At 40.1% G+C, this 24,150-nt stretch overlaps 1 protein-coding gene across 1 annotated transcript; it reads right to left on the minus strand.

Annotated features, from left to right (window-relative positions):
• Positions 1-388: 388 nt before the first annotated feature.
• LOC126383728 (glycogen synthase kinase-3 beta-like) lies at positions 389-24,010 on the minus strand. Its single transcript, XM_050034364.1, has 11 exons — positions 23,673-24,010; positions 16,546-16,631; positions 13,503-13,604; positions 13,236-13,319; positions 12,684-12,794; positions 12,375-12,505; positions 10,347-10,551; positions 10,014-10,109; positions 7,973-8,159; positions 7,635-7,712; positions 389-6,675 (listed from the first exon to the last, which is right to left on the minus strand). Exons 1-11 carry the CDS (start codon positions 23,845-23,847, stop codon positions 6,614-6,616), a joined length of 1,317 nt encoding a protein of 438 aa, XP_049890321.1. The 5' UTR covers positions 23,848-24,010; the 3' UTR covers positions 389-6,613.
• Positions 24,011-24,150: the final 140 nt, after the last annotated feature.

Here is a 24,150-nt window from a genome sequence, read left to right on the forward strand (position 1 = left end):
TAAAATTGTTCTGGACATTTTGTCATTGTGAGCTGCCAACTCCAATCTGAGTATCAAGGAAGTAGGACACTGATTTTCCTAAATACACTTGCAAATATTGTACCAACATAACTGGTCAGCCTTTAATTGAGGAGACGTGGCGTACAGAGGGAGAGGTCACGACTTTACAGTGATTTATTAAGTCAGACTCTGCCAAAATACATCATGGCACACAGGTTTAGGTCAAATGACCATGATGTTGTTGGATCTGTTCACGGAAATGAACCAACGTGTCTGTGTGAAGAGGAGTCTGTTTGTCTTTTTTTGCATATTCAACCACACAGAAATGCAGTTTCTGCCTCTCAGCCAAAACCGACTTCGTAAAAAGAAGAAGTGCACACAATCTAAACACAGTTTCATCACTTTATTACAGTAAATGAGTCCATATCATACATACACAGAACAGAGACGGACAGGTTTGTGTTTCTTTCTCTCTCTTTCTCAGTCTATCTCTCCATCACACCAACACATCAGCTTGTAGAGATGCAGTAACCTCCCTCAGTCACGAGGAAGGTAATGTTAACACAACTGAGGTTTAGGAGAATTTAAAACCACAAAGTACAATTTCTCAGATTCAGTTTGAAACAGTCTGTCAACATTTCTGCGTATTAACTGGCAACAAACAAACACGCACACACGCACACGAGGTTGATAGGTGGCTCTGTCTGCAGTCACAACACAAATGTCTACTTCTGCCATCTTATAATCATAAGCAGCGATTCTGAATGCCGTGCGGCACATAATGCAAAATGCCCGTGTTGAGTACAACATGAGAACACATCATGATGCGATTTCAACTAAACACTGTTGAGATCAAGTCAGACATGACGCGGCACTTTCTCTAAAAGTGCCAGTGACCTGTAGGCAAAACATTTTGTCTCAATACTGCACAGTAATAATATATTGCAATCTGTCACAACACACAAAGTTCTGTTCCAAGATGAGAAAAGTCAACAATGTGGGAGTAAAACTGAAAAAAAAAAAGTGATTTTAAGTGTCAAAGCTTTTTTTGTGCCTCCAGAGGAGCTGCGTGAAATCTGATAAAACTGCCTTGATGTCAGATGGGATTGAAAACTTTCAATTTGAGAATGAAAAAGACGTCTGCAACCTGCTCCCCATCTCTGCTGTGGGCTTTTCATTTTTATAGCTGCTGTTTTTAAATTAAAATTTATAATTCAAATTTGCAAAAATGGAACACATTTTCAGCAACGAGGTTCACATTGCTCTTAGTGTGTCCTATTTGCTGGACAGGAGGAGGTATTTTTATTGTTCAATAAAAGGGTAGGAGGCCTGAAGAAAAAGTAAGAGCTGTATCTTGAGTATGTTTCACTATAATTAGCATGTGCGGAACATCTCCCTCTTGTGGAGAATCTGCAGTCTATTAAATGTGATTCTGAGTCACTTACAAGCCTCTTCAATTAAAGGGATAGTTCAGACCCTTTGAAGTGTGTGAGGTACTTCTCCTTACTGAAAGTATTACCCACAGTAAATGGCAGTCAGTGCACCCCCAGTTTGCAGATAACAGGCTGGAGTAGTGACACAGAGGATAAGCAATGTACTGCTGTGGACAGGGGCAGCAGCAAAATGTAGACAGCAATTTGTGGAGGGGAGATGACACTGTGATATTGCTTTATATAAAGGCTGACTTTTCCGGTTTATTTGTGTTATTGTGTGTCTTTGGTGTTTTAGAGTGTTGGCTCAGATTCACCAAAGTCACAGGGTTTTTGTATTTTTAATAATCATGCATACTTAAGAGGCCTCTTTGACAAATTCTGCATTTTCTTCTCCTTGACACTTGGTCATTGTTCTGTCCTCAGGATGAGGCAATTTAGCAGAGTAAAGGCTCTGCCACTATAGCAAGTGTTCAGCTCTTTACCTTGTCCTTATCCTGTGAAATGTATTTTAAGTTTACATCTTAAATAATATTATAAACTTTAAGACGAACAATTTTTTACTATTTACCATTTTTTTACAGAAATAAATGAAATACAGAGATGTAGGCCTACACCTCTTAGAATAAAGAAGGACTAACAGCCCCACGCAAAGCTTGGGCGACCCCTAGTGGGGGTTGGGACCTCGTGGTTGGGAGCCACTGCGGTAGACCAGCAGCTCTCGAGTGCAATGAGCCAAAATGAGTCTGGTGGCTTTGATGAGAGCAGAGATGGGGAAACTGAGGTGTTAATGGCTTCCCTCTCAGAAGGAAAGGCAGAGAGGTGATAATATTCTAAATATAGCGCACACTTAAAATGATATTGATTTTTTAGGTGGCTTAAATGCATTTTGCTGCTGAGCCCTCCACAGCAGTACACAGCTTAGCTAGCCTGCTTCTCCAAACTGGAGGCATACTGACTGACATCTACTGTAGGTCAAACAACCTCACTTGAAAAGATCTTATCTCTTTAAGGTGCTTTACAATAATAATAAAAAAATTTTTTTAAAAAAAGTAAAACAAACATAATTTCAAACGTTTTGCATTTATTATACTGTGTGGATCAACAGTAGGTATAGTTGAGAAGGTTGAAGAGAGTGCTGTCATGCATCCTCGGACAGATTCAAACCCAAGATGCTGCTAACATGACCTGATGCCTCCAGCCGTTAGATTTTAGAGAGATCACATACGGAGCATTTTGGAACAGAACCTTTGAAATATTCAGTCAACAGTAACTTTGCTCCACAGAGGACTGAACAGGGAGGACAGCTGATGATGTTAACAGCTACTTTTACAATTTCCACTGGACTACGAGAAAGAGAACGAGAGAGAAAGATCATCAACAAACATGAGGAGTAGGCTGATTTTTTTTCCTTTGCAGTATTTACATTTTGACTTGTGAAAAAAAGAAACTTATTTACAAAAATGCACAAAATAAGACTGCTTCATCAACAGGATGGGAGGGGTGGGGGATAAGATATAAACAACTCTGTAATAAAAAGTAAAAAGAGGAAAAATAAAAATCAGTGATATTTACACGTGCGATAAGAGAAGGAGAGTGAAGGAGGGGGAACAAAATGGCTTCTGAGATTATAGGAAGAGAAGAATCAGCCATGTCTGATTCCTCTTGGCTGGGGTCACACCTTTTCATAGCCGCAGAGAGTCTGACAGCTCTGAGTGTGATGCACCCTGCGGAGTAAATCAAACATGCTGGTTGGACTCTTTGCAGCAAAGAAAGCAGAATGAGAAATGCTCTCCACTCTCCTCGTATAAAATCAATGTAAATGTGCCGAATGTGGTGGATTAAGAAAAAAAAAAAAAAAAAAGCATCTTCACTGATATTTCCAAAAAAAAGAAAACATGGCTGCAGTTTAAAACCAGCAGGTGGAAGCATGGAACGACAGTATCAAATATACTATACTACAAACTTTCAAGTGGTCTGTACTGCTTACAAAGATTCTGTATTGTTGACTGATCTAATCCCTAAAACACTGGCTGTTCAGACTGCAGGTTGGAACATGGTCAGACACACGTTTGCACTTCTACACTTGAGAGGACTACGATAATACATTCTCTAACCCGTGACCCTGAATCCAGCCTCAACCTCAAACGTCTCTTATCTCACGCTTGCATGGGTAAAACTCAAATTGGTCCTCACAAAGATAGAAGCACAAGGGGCACACAAACACACAGTCACCTAACAGGAACTCCCCTGCCTGAAATTCAAATTGAACAACTATTCACATTAAGCCTTTCATTCATCTTCCTTTATGCTTCGCTTCTGTGAACTTTTCACTAGTGATGGCCAAATGAAGCCTCATGAAGCATTTTCTTTATTTTCTGAGCCCACTAGATGGTACTCTTGGTTTAAACAGAGAGGCTCAAAGGATGGCAATTCAGTGTGTTATCAACTTTTTGTTGAACAAAAAGCGCCATTTAGTGGGCTCAGAAAATAAAGAAAATCCTTCATGAGGCTTCATTTGGCCATCACTACTTTTCACTCATTTCCACTTATGAAGTTTCCTAAAGAAGCTTCAACAATTTCAAAGCCCTCTTAAAGTAACGGACATCCAACTCTCATCACAAAAACAAATAAATAAATAAATTTACATGACGTATCCCCCCCCTCCCCCACCACCAAGTTTAATAAAGCATTACATTTTCCTGTCCGCTGCATTTAATCAACAGCAGGACCAACATTCACTCTGCTCTTGGAGTAAAAAAGCATTTTCTTCTACACTAACAACAGGACAAGGAAGATCTTTGAGCTGAAGGGGAACCCCACCCAAAGTGACTTTTTGACTGGACAGCATTTGTGTTGAGTCTGCCAATATTTTTCAGGGGATTTTACAGGTTTTTCTTTTAGAGACATCTGTAAATTATTGTGACATTAAAACAGAGTTTAAGACCACTAAAACCAGCCTACTGTTTCCTGTATGAATACATGTCAACAGACAGTTTGGGGGGATTGTAAAGGGAAGCCATCAAGTAACTATATTTACCACATTTAAATACTTTTCAAAGCTTTAAAATGCATCATTTATCTTAAAACAATTTCAGGCTTTTTTAAAAGCAACAGCATTTGCTCTAATACAAAAGTTTTCACTTCTTATCATTAACCACGTCATGATCGCAATGTAAGGGGTTTTTTTTTCATTTTGAAAGCTCGAAATGAAAAACAGAAGAATAATCTTTTTTATTCATTCATTTTATAAGGGTCAGTTCACCCCAAAGAAAAAAACAAAATATTTTTCCTCTTACCTGTGGTGCTGTTTATCAATCTAGATTGTTTTGGTGTGAGTTGCTGAGTGTTGGGGATATCGGCCATAGAGATGTCTGCCTTCTCTCCAATACAATGGAACTAGTTAGCTGTTAGCTTTGTTAGCTGGCTCAGTGGTGCTAGGTGAGCTACCATTAAATGCTCACTTCTGCACGGTGATATCATTGCCAGGTGTAGTTTGGTAGAAAATATATATTACACTGGAGAGAAGGCAGATATCTCTACACCTGATATCTCCAACACTTTGTAACATGCCAAGCAATCAAGACGTATAAATAGCACTACAGGTAAGAGGAAAGAAAGGTATTATTGATTTTAGGGTAAATTGTCCCTTTAAGTCATTTCTGAATCAGCCGTTTCCACCACTCACTAACACTATTTAGGACAAGTGAAACCTGTGATGGCTTTCAGGTTTCTTTTTCTTTGGGTGTTTGAATAGGGGCGTAAATTTGGTTATTTCGTTCAGGAAAGAAATTATGGTGACAACTTCTTTAAGCGGAATTGATGTCGTCATCTCTAGTTTATTAGAAGAGCTCCAATATCTGTTTTCTATTGTTGCAATGATCTAGGACAGAGGTGTCCAGACCACTGCTGGTTTTCATCTGATCATTAAGTGAATACAATACCTAGTTGGCAGGACAGAGAACAAGCAGCGCAAGGTGCAGCTTCCAGTAACAAACTACTATTTGCACTACTATGGTTCTAATTTGTTTGCTTGATTTCAAAAGGCTCATTTTCTATATCTGCTTTTGCTGAGCAGCACATTCACACTTTCTTTACAACTGGACATTTACAGGTCTACACTAATTTTCCAGGTGACGAACAAGAGCAGGAGTTGAGGATTTTTCTCCTCTGGAAATAACGTCTTTCCAATAAATTAACAGCTCTGCCCTCCTGAATGTGGAAAAGATAAAAAAAATAACCTAAATGCATGAAGGGTTTACCCATATTTATACTACAACAGTGGGCATGTAGGGGAACTGTTTCTTTGAGGATTTTTTCCCTCTTTTTCCAGACAAAACTCTCTAAAACAGGAAACAAATGGATACGAGACGCGGTGACCGGTGGAGTGTGGTTATTTCCAGTCCAGTCTGTATAAATGCAGCAACTGAACAATTCACATAAGGGGCAATCCAGTACACCTCCAACCAAACACTGATAACTGCTACCTGGTGCTGATGAGGTTTTCTACTCTACCCGCCATATAAGCAGGTAAATATCAAGATGAGGAAGTTTAATTTAAACCTAAACATCAGGCTGGATTGGTGAAACAATGTGGCTGGAGGATTTAGGAATTTATCAGTCCCTGCATCCGCTCTCCCGCCCTGAGTTGAATAAAACATCCTTTACCCTGATGGACCAGTTTGAGGCCAGTTCTGATCTTCTGGTCAGGCAGTGTACAGTTCACCCCTCACTAACAGGGATGCAGAAACACTGAAGAATATAAAAAAATAATCTGAAGTGGAAAAAAATCAAAGGACTAAATGTTTTTGTGACCATACAATGCTTTCAATTAGTCAAATAAATAAACACAAATATAAAGAAGAAGAAAAAAAATGTTGATTTAATAAAAAGGTTATATTACAGAGGACCAGCCCCGACTATTGAACCTTCACTGACCACCCGAGCAGCAGCGAGACGACTCTGTGTGTGTGTGTTCAACAATCACCTGCCGTAGTTTCAACCCTGGCAGCTAAAGAACTAATGTTTAGTTTGTTCAACGCATTTGCTGTACAAAAACAGATCATCTAAGAGGAGAGCAAGCAGCATGGAGGAAAGCGGTAGTGTGTGTGTGTGCGTGTGTGTGTGTGTGTGTGTGTCTGAGATAAAGGTGAGGCTGGCAGGCAGGCAGGTGAGAGGCTGCTTCAGATGCTGTTAAGAGATCCTGGTACTGAACTGTGTTGAGATGAATCTGAACCGGTACCATCTGAAGGACACAACAGGAAACAGAAAACAGTCAGTCGTAAATTCAAAGTCCAGCACTTAAAGGTAAAATTATATTAAGTATTACACATTATGAGCCTTAAAGCTGCAGTAGGTAACTTTCATAAGAAATAATCTTCTGTCATATTTGATTAAACTGTTGCTCTATCCTGACAGTGGTACATGAATTGGAGAAAACGCTTCAAATATGAGAACCAACTTATCTTGGGACTAACAGACACTAGAGGTGTTGTCCATCTTTCCAAAAAATAGTTGTTGGAAAAGGGGTCATAATCATAATCAAGGTGTCCTTATTTTCAAGCCAATACAGTTCATATTAAGTACGTTTTTATATTGGACAATGTGGGCACTCTGAAATCTGTCATGTCTGCATAAGAGACTAATATTTCATATCTAATACTGCCATCTTGTGTCAAAATACACCCATTACTCTGGTTACAACAAAAATATGTAGTTACAGTTAAAAATCACTTTAAAATTAAATATGTAAAACCACTCTTTTATGTCAAATAACTTGCTGCATATCTTTGGTCATTTGCTGTGTAATTAGTGGAAGGATGTGTAGGGATCAAATCAGAATTATATATTCAATCCATGAAATTCACAGAAAAGTTTCACACTGCTAAAAAAGGCATTTAAAATTATTTTTCGATACACATGTTCCAAGCCAGAATAATCCTGGAAGTCTGTCAGAACCAAAACTAAAATAAATACAATAGAAATAAAAATAAAATGATGCCATTCACTAGCTAATTAAAAATGAGTACATAATAAAATCTAAATAACTGTGTAAAAACAATTGTTACTCGTGATGTCTTGGATTTTTTTTAGGTACTGATTTTGCACATTACTTAAACACATTTTTTCAGACATCACAAAACCATGGGATTAAAATTTACAATCTATAAAAATGACAATAACATTAACATAAGAGTTTCCTACCGTGGGCGGAAGCAGCTGTATGTGAGCGAGCGTGAGGAGGAATGAGGGTTGAGTTCAGCTGGGGCTGGATGGACAGCTCTGCAGAAAATAAAGAGGAGTTTTTTTCTGAAGATGAGTCATATATCAAGAGGACAGCATCACACAACAATAGGATAGTGTACGCTGAATTAATTGCACCTCCTCTGAGGTTGCAGCGTTGGCCCAAAACAAACCAAGAAACACCACCTGATTGTATTTAGCTGAACAGATGGTGCTGATTTGAACAAACACAACAGATCAATTTGGTGCTGAAATTAACTCAAAACCTTTAAGATAAGTGTGCTTGAACATGTGTGTACCTGTGGTGCTGAAGTTGAAGAGCATCGGCAGTTCTCGGCCGCTGGGCAGTCGTGTGTTCGGCTGTCGAAGCTCGTCGAAGAAGGCGTGCGAACAGGCCTCTAGTGGGGAGAACCGTGAGGCCGGCGTGTACTCCAGCAGCCGGGAGCAAAGAGCAATGGCCTCGGGAGGAGTGCGAGGTTTAAACACCTGAGGAAAACATGATTTTGAGCCAATCTCTTCCACAATAGACAATTTCTACCATCAAAGTAAAGCACTCTGCAGGTTTTGTCAAATTCTACAAGACAAAAACACAAATTATACAACAGTTAGTTCCGGCCCTGCAATCTGATTGGTCGAGAGACAGTAAAACCGTGATGATACTGGAGTACAACATCACGGTTATTTCACTGTGTATGTATCACTCTGCCTCACAGCTGATTACAATCAACAATCAAATCAACACTGACGGTTAGTGTCAGTTAGGTCAGCAGTTGCGTTGTAGGCTAATTAATTCATCCACTGTCAAACAGCCAAAAATATGGATTTATTTCCCAAAATAAGTTTTGAATTGAACTATGAATGGTCATCAGAGGAAGATGAGAGAGAGGAGAAGCTGAATCCATCTGAGCACACATCCAGGTTTGTCAGTGTTTCATCAGCGGAGCTCAATGACTTGGAGAAAAGCAACATACTGTCAGATCAGAAGGCAGAGTCGGATGTGCCTGTGAAGCGACAGTCCACCATGCAGTCACCAGAGACTTATTTCACTGGCTGCACAATTAATGGAAACGTGCAGATAAATGTGTATAAAGAGTAAGTGCCTGGCGCACCATGTCTGCGTTACATAGCAACGGTGACGGCACGAGGCCGCAGAAAAGCGGCCTCGTGCCGATATCACAGTACAACATCACTCCCTCTCGTGTGATATTGCTTAAGTATCATTTATATGAAGGACATTGGCTCACTAAATTTACACTTAATACTGTTTGAGTATTTATTAGTATTTTATTCCAGTCCATGTGGTAAATGTAGGGCCTTAAAAAGAAAGACAACCCATACAGAGGAGTTCTGCATCTAAAAAAAGCCACTGCCCGCAGTTTTTGGAGTAGAAAGCTATCGGCTTTGTAGTAAATGTTAAAGGGCCACTTCTCTTGGTTTTACGTTGTTTCTGTGCTCTTAAGGTGTCACAGGGTTAATCGACTTGCAGAAGGAGGGCACTGAAGCACCTCGACTTGCAGATTTAAATAGACCGTGTGGGCAACGGCACATCCACAGGTATTCTCTTCTTTTCCTCTTGTAAGCTGGATTGGCCCAAACACCTTTGTATGTATATGGATGTCTCACACCATATGTAGAATGTCATAGAAATCAGAAGTAAAATAACAGTAATAAATGACATTTACCTCTCAGCATTTTCTCCATATTTACAGATTTTCTTTCCCAATTCCATTGAGCCTGCTTACACCATGCATCTTGGGTGATATACTCACAAGTGGGCTCGAAGCCTGTCTGTTCATATCTGGCATTACAATACATGTTCATGTGCCTCTCTAATGACAACTAGTGACAACTTTGTTCTATATGCAAATAACACGTACATAAGTACATTCTGCTGCGGGAGAGTGAGCTCAGCGCAGGAATCCGTTGGTGAGAGTCTGCCTGCACACACACACAAGTATTGACAGGGCTAACTGTTAGCATCACATGGTTATTCACAGCTTTAACGAAAGAGTCAAGCCGTTTCAGAGTCCATGTGAGTTCATTGGGACTGCTTCACAACTGCTGGTTTGTTAGCTCATAGAACTGACTTATTACCAGGAGGATAGTGGCTGTATATGGTCCTTCAGCGTGGGTCTAACTTGTGTAAAACCTTGTTTATACTACCACGAGAGATCGTAGCACAGGCCTGTGAAATGGACCGCAAACTGTCCACCTGTGATCTGATCACCTAAAATGCATGTTACAGCAGGTGTAAACAGGGCCAGAGACACATGGATTCATTCTACATGCCTTTCCAGATAGACCTGGTGAATACTGACTGCCCTGCTGGTGTTTACTCACCTTGGTCCATGGATGAGCTTTGATCTGAGGAAACTTGAATTCTGTGTAGTTTGGGTTCATCTCTCGGATTTGTTCCCTTGTTGGGGTTCCTAGCACCTGAGAACAGTTGTAGGAAGAGTATGAGCAGTATTCTGTAGACATGCAGGTCATGTAGGTGTGTGACTGACTGTGAATCTGAGTCTTTTATGATCCCAATACAAAATGATGAATGAGCATCCCCGCATGCACAAACCAAGTTAATGTCCTACAGAGATAACCTCCACTGAAAACAAGAATTACAAGTGGTCCTACCATCAGTGCAGTAGCACACACATGCCTATTAAACACACTCACCTTGATAATCTCTACGAGCTGGTCCACCCCACTGTCGCCAGGGAATATGGGCTGTCCGAGCAGCAGCTCAGCCAGTACGCAGCCTGCTGACCAGATGTCAATGTTTGCCGTGTAGTCTGTGGCACCAAAAATGAGCTCAGGGGCACGATAGTACCGTGAGCAGATATACGACACGTTGGGTTCACCACGGACCAGCTGCTTGGCACTGGGGAAACACAAGAAGTTGAATTTATGTTATAACGATTACTGCAAAGAATGACTCAGCTGAAAGAGGATAAAGAGTGTTAACTGTTGTGGAGGAAATAATTATTAAGAACTGGGGAGTATGGAGTTCCTCAGGGTTCTGTCCTTGGGCCAGTCCTTCGGTCACTAGTTATAATATTAATATAACCTCTTCATTGTACAAGTGTAATTTCCATTTTTTCGCAGATGACACTGTCCTTTATTCCTGCTCAGACTCTATTCATGACGCCACTCTAAATCTACAGCTATCATTTCACCACCTTCAAAAGCACCTCCACAATCTGAAACTGGTCCTAAACTATGCAAAAACAAAATGGATTTTATTTTTGAATGCAAGAAATACTGACCAAGGTAGTTCCGAAATTTGTTCTGCTAGAAATACCATAACAGAAAGAGTGCATCATTGAAAATATCTTGGCATTTGGGTTGATGAAAAACTTACTTTTAAGTCTATACCGACGTGCTGCAGTCAAAGTTGAGAGCAATCATGTTGAAGCGATCTTATCTCTGTATTGGACTATGGGGGTGTTATTTATGGGCGGGCGGGCATCCAGTTCCACTCTCCAACCTTTACATTCAGTACAGGGTTTCTCACAAATTTATTAATTTGTGGCGGCCCGCCCAGTCAAAACATCTGCTGCCACTAATAGATTTCCTATTTTTTTTTAGGATGGACTATTCATTAGGATCGTTGTTGAAATACATGTACTGCTTGGTTATTTATAGCACCGCACTGTCTCAATGCAGAGTGCACTCTTGGCATAGATGGAGCAGCAGAACATCAGGTGCACTGACAGTGAAACTAAATTGTTCATTCTGCTGGGTTCTAACTGGCCTCTGCAGCAGCTGCTCCTCTCCATTGATCTGATCAGATCAGCTCTGAATGGCTCGAAAGATCAGTTATCCATCCCACAAATCATTAAGTGCTGCTGAGGGAAAAAAAAAAACCTCATAGGAGAGTTCTGCCTGCACTGCGTTCACGGACGCAAATTGTCTGTGGGAAATGCTGCAGTATATTACACAGCCTTAAGATTCATCACTGAAGATATTTATGGGACACACCATTGCCCAGTTTAAAAAAACTGGCTTGCCTGCTCCTTCAGTGAGGAGGGATCAGTATTTATTTTCATTATTTATAAAGCTCTTCTACGAAACCTTCACCCCCTATCTCTTAGCCATGCTTTCTTGGAATGCTAGTAGCCACTGTACCCACTTACAGACATGGCTCACCCTGCAGATGATTTCATCTGACTTCACTAACACTGCAGAGATAATTTCAAGGTTTAATTGGTAACCTTATTGACTGTATCTGTTGTTGTTTTTAGTTTTTGTTTGTTTATTTGGTTTTACATTGGAAAAAAAAAAAGTAAGTATATTTCTTGTATTACTATTGGATTTAAGTTGTGTATGTTGTATGTACCTCGGCATCACAGAAAATGAGGGTTCTCCCTCAATGTGTTTTCCGTGGCTTTTAATCAAAATAAATGACAATGGTGAGATTACAGAAAATTTTGTCTGCCAGTGTTAAATGTCCCACCAAACGTGGTCAGGATTAAGAGGTAGGTCTACCACATTGTATACAGTCCCATAATGCCACTGGGCTGCTTATAATTGTTAAATCCAGCCTAAACAGTTACATGTTATCTGGAATGTCACACACTAAATACCCCATGGGAGTTTAGATACAGATCTGTTTAATTCTGTTCTTTCTGCACATAAAAACTTGCTGCATCTCTAAATTTTGCTGATGTTAAAATCCTTCTTCCATCTGTTCACGCAGCTCACCTGCCAAAGTCACACAGCTTGAGGATGGCAGTTTCTGGGTCGACGAGCAGGTTTTGAGGCTTGATGTCTCTGTGACACACGCCCTGGGAATGGATGTAAGCCAGACTGCGAAACAACTGGTACATGTACACCTGAGGAGGGCACAACATTAGAACAGCACACTGTTTAAATGGAGGCAACCAAAAAGATAGTGCGCTTTGAATCATTGTGTAAATAAAGATGCCTTTTTGTGAAATTTCCAAAAACCTTTACGAACATTACAGTAACTAAACAACACAGAAATGTCTCGTGGGAAAAGGATAAAATTACCTTCACATATATAATAGGAATGATGCTCTTGGCCTTGTTAAAATGCCTGGCAACCCTGTAGACCGTCTCAGGGACAAAGTCCAGCACCAGGTTGAGATACACTTCATCTTTCTATACAGCACAGGAAAAAAGAGAGTTCACTTAAGTTTAAAATTTTTATGTTTTGAGTTTGAAACCCCTGCCCAATGTTATAAGTACCAATGTTATAGGAATACATAAATGACAAACTGCCAGCCTAGGCTGTTGATTCACAAGTCAAATATTTTTCTATTATTGTTTAAAAATAAAAGGACCACATAAACAGAATTTACTTCTCAAAAGTGTTCCTATATTTATCAGTCCAAGAAATGGATTGTTTCCCTTTTTAAAGGCTGGGGTATTTCTTTTTAAACAACATCTGAGTAATTTTATGTTTAATGTGCATTTTAAGTGAAACTGTGATGCCGTGAGAGAAGAGTGTGTGACCATGGTGACGTGCCAAATGTTTATGTGACCAGAAAACAGAATTAGATTTTTCTGCAAGAACAAATGAAAAAAGAACATGAGCTGTACCTTCTCTCCACTGGAGTAGAAGAAGTAACGTAGTCTGACAATGTTGCAGTGATCCAGCTTCCTCATAATCTGTAGTTCCCGATTCTGCAAAGACAAGAAAACATGAGTGAAGGTAGGAAAGCTAGAAAACAAACCAGGCATGAGAACTTGAATGTTTTAAATGTATTGTCTGACAAACAAGCAAAACAAAATGCTTGGAAGACAAAGTCTGAAAGGAAATGGAAAGAGAAAAAGAATATGTAGAGAGTTAGTATATTATAGCCCTACCTTGAACCTCTTATCCTGCAGAACTTTCTTAATGGCCACCATCTCCTGGCTGTCGATGAGGCGAGCTTGGTACACCACACCAAACGACCCATTGCCGATCACCTGCGAGGTTTTCACAGAGGAAGAAACAGTGAGATGCTGGACTGAAGAAATCAATGACAGTTCATCAGGTGAGGTGCAAATACAGATATGATTTATGAGGCTGTTGTTTCTGACTGCTGATATAACTAACTGATCTGAGTCAGTCCAGCTACAACTTCCCACTTTATGTTATTTTCAGTGTCTAACGTGGTGCAACCTGTTTAAAACAATGACTATATACAGATGGGCAGGATGACAGCTCCCCATAACACCTTGATCGCTCCCTAGTGGCTGGCGGCACTATAGGTCATTAACACCGCCCCCTTCATGTGAACAGATGGGACATGGGCCAGAATAAAACATCAAAATACACGTCAAATAAATTATTCCCAATGATGGTTTTCATTTTTTTATTTAGTTCTATCACACTGATGTATGTTTTAAGTGTTAATCTTTCTGATAAATTTGGTTTTAATTAGTCATTTGATAATATAACACAGGAGTTTGATGTTATGACATACAACTAGTATGCTCATGATCAGTGGCGCTGCTCGCAATTGGTTGGACAATAGTATGTGTGAGAACTACTACCATGGAGGTCACTATTGTGCAGACTCCGGTTCCAAATGATGTCACCAGCGCAGGATGGCAGTTCTTGTATCCAGGATATTTTGGCTTCACTTTATAAATCCTGAGGAAGTAAAGCTGCATCGTCCATCTTTATATATAGTCTATGGTGTAAAGTAGGTCAGGAACAAATTGTAATATTGGTTTTGGGGGAAGAGTCTGTCCTTCCTGGGTTTTCCTAAGAGCCGTGTTCATCAATGCAAAGCAAAGACAGGTTTATGCTTAATCCTCCTTATTCAGTGAATGCACCAAGAAACCAGATTTACTTTACTTTACAAAAACACACAGCAAACAGGATAAATATCTTAATTTTAAATGTTTATTTTTCACTTATTTGTGGTTTTACTAACACTAGACTTGCATCAAAAAATAATGGGTCCGACCAACAGCAACAGTTACTTTTTTTATTAGCTTGGTTAAACTTTAGAGACCAATAGATCTCATTCAAATCGTATCTAAACATCTGTATATTATAAGTCGTTGTAACTGATAAGTCCTAGGGCTGGGCGATAAATCGATTTTATCGATTAATTCGAATTTGCAGTTTAGGCCAATTTGTTTTAATGAAAATCGAGTTTCTATTTAAAATCCACCACCGCCGCTCCACGCTGGGCTCCGGTAGTTCAGAGTGGGCTCTCCCCTCCCCCCGCGCGCTTGATACACAAACAACATGGCAGCGAGCTGGGAAGAACTCCTTCTCAAGAAAGGGAACGAGTTCTTCAGCGCTTTTGTGTGCACACCTGTGTCTGTAGAGGAGGATTTTAGATGCGCACCGTGTAGGGACATAAATGACATGCCGTTGTGTAAATAAGATGAATAAGTGTTACCAACGCCAAGCTGGCAGACCCCTGAACCGTAGTAAAGGGACCTCAGAAGACCATTAGCTCCTTTAGCTTGTGTTAGCTCGTTGTGGCAACAACACATAAACAACGGGACTTCGTCTGCGTTAAAGAACGGCACTTTATTTTCAGCACTGCAGGGATGATGCACAGCCTCTCTCATCAGTGTCTGACTTTTACATAGAGGGAAATAACTCAAAAACAGCATGCAGAACTGCGTAGGCTTCTTCACTGTGGCTGCTCGATGTAAACAACATAGCACATGCCTCACTTTCTTCCTGGGGCGCATCCGTCTGACGTCACACACCACACCCGGCGCACTAACGTCTCATACCTCCTACATCAACTACACACATACACAGCTCCACACACACACACACACACACACACAAAAGCCACACACATCAGGCTCAGCCTGTAACATAAGGCTATTTAGTTTGTTTAATAAAAGGACAAGGTATAGACCTGTCCTATAGGAAAGGTAACCTTAAATGACTTCTGTTGTGAGCCAATATAATGGTAGGGGAAACACTGCCGTATGATAAGAAAGGGGTCCGGTGGAAAGCGATCACAGATGCAGTCGCATTGTATATTGCAAGAGATGTCCATATATAGGCTACCGTGGAAAAGCTGGGGTTTATTCACATGCTGAAAGCTTTGGACCCCAGGTATGTGCTGCCAGGCCACAAATATATATATATTTTTTAACTAGGAGGGGAAAAAATCGATTTAAATCGTGAATTGGATTTTTTGTGAAAAAATCTGAGATTTTTTTTTAGGCCATATTGCCCAGCCCTAATAAGTCCTAAATGAATTTCAGCTGTAAAATTATAACTAAAATGGCAATTAATGCACAATGATAGATGATCATAATCACAGTTTTATCCTCATAGTTATTAAAACAAATCTTACAGTACAACTGAAATATTTCAGCACAGTTTTATATGACACCTTGATAACCTTTAACTGCTGCGGCAGACATTGAAAAAGTGAAATATTTCTCATAAGCCGGTATAATTAGACCATTAAATTTGAGATATAAAGTGTGACAAATGTACGTTAACACACTATTAAAGAGACATAAAGCAATCTTAGAGGTGATCAAAGGAAACTACCACAAGGACTTGCAAAGGTGCAAACAAAGCTTAACACCAGTCTCATCCCGTGTAATGTCATTAGCCTCAAACCGAAACAATTATGTCACATTTCCAGATCAAAAGACAAGATAGCAGAGGAAAACAGATTACAGAAAGAAGGCTATAAAGTCAGCACTGAGTGCCATAAATATCAGCAACTGGCAAAGTAATTGTGTAGCCACTGGTATTGATCAACTACCTTATCGAGTTCAGCCAGATATACTGCTGTCATTGTGTGTAATGAGGTGATAAAAGTCTTAGTTCCAGTAGTAGAAGGTGATAAAGTTGTACTTTTACATATGAAAGGACGGAGCTTCGTCCGATGTCACTGTGAGGTTTTGGTTTTAGTTGCTTGCTCACCTTTATGTCAGTGTAAGAGACTTCCTGTGGGCGGTCCGGTCCCTGACCTGGTGTGGCCACAACTGTAGTCACCTTCCCGCTGTCTCCTAGGAAACAAGCAGAAACAGGGTAAACATGAGGCCAAGGGGATATGAGAATATAGTGTTATGATTCAGAAGACATAAGAGCAGGTAATCTGTTAATTTGCGTTATTGTGCTAAAACTTTAGGTATGAAAAGGATTAAAATGTGGTCCCTCTGGCTCCTTACTACAAGAGGTAACGATATGAAACCACTTCACAACATAACCACAACAATAGCCCTGACATTCAACCCAGGACACTCGCTGCGGCTTGCCTTCACATCTGGGCCGTCTCTCGGCTGGCCGTCTGAATATTTAGGTTAATGACAGCCTAGTGAATGGATGTCAACTTTACAAAGCCTCCAAGGAAGTAAAAAGGAATGGCAGAGTTCATATTCAAGACACTGTGACTAATTAAACTGGGAATGAACCCAAAAATAGACCGACCACTCTCTCTGTCCTGATAAACTGTTTTAGGTGATAACAGCCTTTTATGTGGGGATTATTTTGTTATACCCAGAGCGTCTCCAGGTTTAAACAAGTTAAATTTAATACTGTTTAAGACCTTTTCACTTTCACTTTAAATGAAATTGAAAGGCCAAACCTGTCATGAAAATACCCACCAAAAGTAAAATATAGTCTTTGTAAATAAACACATTGATGTTTACTGTTCAAAATGAACAGTAAGATACAATGACACTGATAATACTCTCTGTTCTTACTGCTCTAAGCACAGAAAAAATAAACCGACAAGCTGGCAGCCTAACAATGCATTAGTTTAAAAATGCAAACTTATTGCATTACCTAAATGCACAGAGGGGGCAAAAATAGGGGTGCTGCATAGTGCATACACAGAGTTGTTATGTCAAAGTCTGTTCCCTTGTCAAAAAGTGTTTCTCTCCTATAGGATGTTTCCCGCCAACACTGGAATATCTCACCATGATGTGACTTCACGACATTTAAGGCCCATCCAATCTGCATTTAAAACAATTTCATACTTTAAGGCCTTTTATCAGTAAATGCATATTTTAGACATTTTACAAGGTTTCCACACATTTTCATGGACACAATTTCAAAACTTTTCCATGATTTTTCAAGGACCCATGATAACTTTTTTTCCTTGCCCCACTTGCTTGGTGTTTTTCAAACATATCAGATTAGATCATATTAGAGCTATGTTGTATCATTAGCTACAGAGAATAAATATGCTGTTATGGTTTATTACATGGAAGGTTGCACAGAATAATTTCATTACACACAACAAAATTCCATGACTTACTTTTTACTAGTTCCATAATCTCTCAAGACAGATTCTGCAATTTACATTGTAGAAAGGAAGGAAAACAAAGAAAAGTTTTTTTTTGTTTTGTTTTTTTAACCAATGGATTTCCAGATTGCTAGTTCCGTGACTTTTCCAGGTTTCCCATGGTTGTGGGAACCCTGATTTTAAGACTTTTTAACAACCTGGGGCGTCGGTGGCTTAGTGGTAGAGCAGGCGTCCCATATACAAGGCTGTTACCGCAGCGGCCCGGGTTCGAATCCAGCCCGTGGCCCTTTGCTGCATGTCATCCCCCCTCTCTCTTCCCCTTTCACGCTTACCTGTCCTGTCCAATAAAGGCAAAATGCCCTAAAAAAAAAAAAAAGACTTTTTAACAACCTGCAGCCATGCTGATATCATAAACACACAATCAGGTATAAAACCTTTTATTGTGTACCTTTGCAGCATTTTACTCATTTATTTTTACCTCAGAGGATGAGTGAAGAAAAAATGCCACTGAAGCTTTCACAAGTTGACAAATCCTGCCTCAAAGGAGCATAAAACACTTTGTAATGCCTTGGCATTTGATTAAGTCCTTAAAACCAACTTTATGGTTCATATGTTGTCATCTCAAGTGTGGTCAAAACATCTGTGTTACAATAATATCATTGCAATAGAGGAGACTGTCCCAGCGTCTGATTCAAAAGTAGTCCGAGGAGCCGATAGACACAAGTTGCTTAAACTGGCTGACTGACAAAATACGAGTCAACTTCTTCGCGACTGATGACTCAACTCGTCCAGTTTTATGGGGCAGTCGTTGTGTGTTCATCGTCTCATCAATGTTCACTGGAAAAGCCCAAAGCTATAGTGGTATTCTTTTTCTGCATGCCATCGATCAATAAATATGCCTCAGTGCAATATATAAATATACACTATTGTACTGATAAAACACTTTGTACCTCTACTCCAAATCTTCAACAATCTTCTACTTCACTCTTAAAAAATGTCACAACATTTTCAGTCTAATAGCCACATTTAGGTTATTGTAGTTTTTTGTTGTTGTTTTTTTTTTTTTACAAAAAGCTTCATGGGCTGACTAACCAAACATCTTAATAAAAAGAAAAAGATAGTACAGGGTTCTCTGGTTTCCTATGAGTTTAAGGCACAGATTATGAAAAGCAATATCCCCCAGTTGAAGTCTAGCCTTGGATTTAAGTTGCATGTCAGTCCCCGTTGCCATTTCTGGTGGTTCAATACATGACAATTAAACCAGAATGTAGGCCACTGGTCCATCTGTAGCAGGTTTAGAAATTTACAAAGTTCAAATGGTACAATTCTCACTTGAAAAGGCTAAATATTCTGGAATAAAATTCCATACACTTGTCAACACTCAAATTTTGTTGTTTAAGGAACAGTGTGTAAGATTTAGGGGGATTTGGTGGTATGAAGCAGTGAGGCTTGCAGACTGCAACTAGCTGAAAGTTCTCCTGGTTAGAATTCCTTTAGTGTTAATTGTTCTGGAGGTTTTCATCTGGAATCGAACTATCTGCAGAGGTGTCTTCCTCTCCAAAACAAATGGATGATTATGGATGATTTAAACTGGTAAAAACACTGAATAAAGTGCTTTCACGTTAAAAAGATTTGTGTTTTTCTGACACACTCTTTGCGGATGGCCTGTGAGGTATGATGGCTGATGCCAAAACAGCTCTTTCTAGAGCCAGTGTTTGTTTTGTCCATTCTGGGCTGCTGTAGAAACATGGCAGTGCAAGATGGTGATCTCTGTAGAAGAGGACCTGCTCCCTAGATAATAATGGCTCATTCTAAGGTAACAAAAACATAATGATTCTTATTTTCAGGTGATTATACGCTAAAGAAAATACACTTATTACATTATATTCCATTTCTGCAATACATCCCCCTAAATCCTACACACTGGACCTTAAAATATTTAAAACACTGAAACAGTTAAAGCTGAAGTAAAAGTGGCAGTCCAAATACAATTGCCGAGAGGAGTTGAACAAGCAGTTAAACTGGTGATGCTGAAAGAAATTAAGAGAAAATTGCATTGAACAGTGGAAGTTCTGGGAATCAGAGGAGCTTGGAGGTCGACATTTTTGTTGTTGCTGTTGTTTTTAAGTGAAGACCTGAAAGAGTTTGAAGCGTCAGAGTGCAACAATAGATATTTCAGTTGCAGAGAAAGAGATGAATGAAGTTGAAATGTTTGTTTGACTTCAGATGAAAGCATAAACAATCTGGCTAATTAAGCTGTATAGCACAATATAACTTTTCCCATGTGACAAGAGTGCCGGAGAACTACAGGGGCCAAGCCGAAAATGCTAATGACCTTATTCAGAGCCAGTGTTTTGTTTGTCCCTTCTCGGCTACTGTAGTAACAACATAGTGGACTCAGTGGTAGAGGACCTGCTCCCCATGTAAATATAAATGGCTCATTCTAAGGTAAGATAAACACAACTTTTATTTTCAGATGATTATAAACTAATGAAAACATAGTTATGAACATTATACTCTATTTTTGCAAATAGACGGCCCTAAATTCCACACACTGGACCTTTAAATAATGAAGCAGCCTTTTGCCATCTAGCTGTCGTTGTGCTGTATCACTGTAACCCTGACCATGTCCACATACTTAATGCTTTGTTTACCAAACAAGACAATGCACTTATTGATATAGTCTTCTTACAACCAGAGCTGCATGTCCTGGTGCTCTTGTACGTCCATAACTACACACGCACAGTAAACTGTCCTCAGCCACAAAACTGTGGTGGTCATCCAATAGGCAAGCTGGTGATATCTGTTACAGCTGAAAGTGTGAGGCCTGCAGAGTGACCGGGTCACTGGGTTCTCTTAACTCAATGACTGGGTTCTTGAATACACACTCCCATGGGGCTCCAGGTTAAAAGTAGGACAGATGGTTAAAGGATACTTTATGCCAACTGTCCACATTGCTCCTCCTCTTACATTTTTCTTGCTGATGCATCAGTACAGTACACCTCAAGATATCAGAGCTCTCATTATAGTGCCATTCATTTCTTTACAGTATGGAAAAAAACGACTTTCACAGGATTGAAACTTCCCTGGGGTCAATAATCTATCTTAATAAAGACGATGCCTCAGTCTGGCTTCCTCAGTGTGTCTGTTTTATCATTGTTTCATTGTGTCGGAGTTCACTGTTTGTGTCACACTCTGCTTCCTGTCATTCACAGAAGGAAACTCAAGTCCCTAGGAGGAAACAGTCCCTTAAAGACATGCCGTTTTTTTTTTTTAACTTTGTCACATCCATGCCTATATATTTTGTACTCTTAAACCCAGATAAGTCTTGGAGAGATGTTACAACAAGAAGCACATGAATACACACTGTCCACCAAATTCACAAATGAAATATTCAAACGATTCTGATTTATGCATTAAATGGCAGATTTTCTATGTTAATGTCTTCATACACAAAAAACACACTGTACTTACATGAACTCCATATATTAAAGCAAAGTGTCTTCAAAAGAATTAAATTTACCTTATTAATATGCAGTTTAATGCAGCAAGATCTTCCAAAAATCAAACCAGGTCATCTGCTCTATAGGGAGAACCTCTGGTGTAAGTGTGAGGTTTCTATCAATTATCTATTGTTCTGGAGTTACTGTGCTCATGTGACAGTCTGCCACAAAAACAGAGTCAACACAATGACCACTTCCCAGTGGATCATGATCATGCCTCTCAGTAAACAGTAGGTAAAATTTACATAAAGCAATTGTTATTATTGTGCCATTAAAGGGAAAATCCGACCTCACTAACGCCCCCCCCCCCCCCCCACACACACAATATTTTATAGCTTCATTTAATTTGTGAATTTGAACATTTCTCATTAAGCCAGACAGCGGAGAGACAGAATGTGGTGATGATGTCATCCAGAGACAAATCCTGGAGCTGCTCCATGGACAGTGAATAATGGAACAACTGCTTGGACACTGTCAAAGCAGCCGTGGTAATTACACTGAGATGTGGCGAAGTTCTCTGATTTACTGCCTTGAGTCTTATTTTCAAATCCCCTTGGGTGTAATACATTTACAATATACCAAAAACTCTGTGAACACAATGATTCACTGTTAGTGGACCAACACCAGAAGTGTCACCTAAAGGAATTATCAATTGATGACATGACGTTTAGTAAGTGGAATAAAACCAGTGTCTAATTAACTATATCAGGAAAAATGCCATCACATTTCAATAGTTCATTAAGTGTCATTCTGGTACTACACTGCCACCCCTTTATTGGCTCTTTCACTGACACTTCATGTCTGGGCTTGTCAGTTTCTCCTTGTGACATCTGCACCAGCTGCTATATTGTGTCAGACACCGTGTATCTACTGGGTCTGCGCATTACAACCTAATACCTCAACAAATGGGTGGGTAACAAACATATAACCACTCCAGCCCATAAAGTGGCTGATCAGCAGTTAAATATTTTTGTTTAGGTTTACACTGTGTTACCAAAAAAAGAAGTTAACTTCCAGACTATAAGTACCAAGATACCACACTTTAGAGTTACAGCATGAGGAGAATTTATATGTATATGTATATATATATAATACATACATATATATATATATATATATATATATATATATACATATACATATAAAAACAGGACCATTAACATTTCATCATCAAACATCCTCCACTGTTTTTCATAATGACAGACCACTGGTTGGTATGGCAACACAACATCCTTAATGTTCCATGTCCAAGTTTAATTTTACCAGTAATTCAAAGTGTCAAATCACATCATTTTCTCTTACAAGTAACTGGCTAACTGGGTTAATCCTGCCTCTTGAAATAGCCTCCAGGTCTCACAAACCTGACCACAAATCCATCAATCATCCACAAAGAGTATCTTTACCAGCAACATTTGTGGCTTTGACAGCTTCAGACAGTGCTGCAAAAGGAAAAACCAGAAAACAAGGGTCACACCGCTTTGAACTGCAGATGACCCCCTATTTGGGCTCTAATATCAAAGTCACACACCACTGCCTGCTAATGGATGATAAGGTTTGGATTAACACACACAGATCTCAGCTTACGCCTGTCACTATGGTGATAAAGAGGCATACTATAACTCCATCTCAGACAGATGAAACCTACTCCTTGGCATCCCAGCAGACAACCCAGCTCTTGAGCTGGATATGCATCACTTGCATCCTCCAGGCGTCGGCCACCTGCTGCTAAGCCTTTGCCCCACAGGTGACCTTGGTGAAAACGCAACTTTCCGCCCTGACCCCTCTCCAGGCGAGCCAGACTGATAGCTGATGCCACACTCTCAACGACACCCGCAAAAAGATCCTTAAATGCAGCACTCAAGCTTAGGTATTAGGGTCTGGCTTGGCCACAAAGAACAACAGAGCCCCGTTTTACTGCTCGCTCATATTGACCACAGTGAAATCAATCAGATCCTCATCTTGTATTTTAATATCAGTAAATCAAATTACTCGTTAAAAAGCCTAACGTTACACTGGGTTATAGTGATGACCAGGCAGATGCTTAGTTTGATATCAGTAAGGCTAAATACATCTATCGGCCGGACGGGGAACTAGTAACATACAAAACAAGTGGCTAACGTTAGCAGGCTAGCTAGTTAGCATGCTAGCAAGTTGGTTACCGCTACACAGGAGCAATAACGACTTTCCTCCGGGTTGTGATACATAACACTGGTAGACATTTTTGAGGTAAAAGCACAGGATACTATTTATGATATAGACAGACCTCAGCAAAAAGCTGGTGGCTAATTAGAACTTACTGGCAAGCTTGAGGTTCGAGCATCCCGACGAGCTGCTGCCGGAGGCCTGCGGGACCCCGGACTTTCCTGTGCTGCTCCCCACGGCAGCGGCTGATCCGGTGGACGCAGCGGCGGTTCCTGGAACACCTGGCGGCTCAGCAAACGAGCTGGTCCTGGGCCGCCCGCTGCCGCTCATATCTCTGTGCAGGGGTCAGGGTTGTTTTTTCCACTATTTTCAGCCAAGCGACTATTAATTATGAATACCCGGCAGCGAATAATCGTGGAAAGACACACCGAGAAATACCGCTCCCGTTGCCGCCGGCTGTCTGGGCTGATAGCTGTTGCTAGACACCTAGAAACAGACCGCTCGCAATGCCACCTGGGAGATGAAGTTCGGAGTAGCTGTTGCTCAGGTTTGCTGCACAGGCGTTCACAAATCAAAACAACTACAAATTTAAAATGACTTAACAGTGGATGTAGGCCAGAGAAAGAGCAGTAT

Source organism: Epinephelus moara, chromosome 22 (assembly GCF_006386435.1).
Source record: "Epinephelus moara isolate mb chromosome 22, YSFRI_EMoa_1.0, whole genome shotgun sequence".
NCBI lineage: Eukaryota > Metazoa > Chordata > Actinopteri > Perciformes > Serranidae > Epinephelus > Epinephelus moara.

Bases quoted from the DNA above. Each gene is read 5' to 3' on its own strand.
- LOC126383728 (XM_050034364.1), bottom strand. From the start codon at position 23,847: ATGAGCGGCAGCGGGCGGCCCAGGACCAGCTCGTTTGCTGAGCCGCCA. The intron at 12,795-13,235 runs GTACAGCTCATG...TGTGCTGTATAG, and splicing joins TCTACTCCAGTGGAGAGAAG to AAAGATGAAGTGTATCTCAA. The intron at 8,160-10,013 runs GTGAGTAAACAC...TGTTTTCCTCAG, and splicing joins AAGCTCATCCATGGACCAAG to GTGTTTAAACCTCGCACTCC.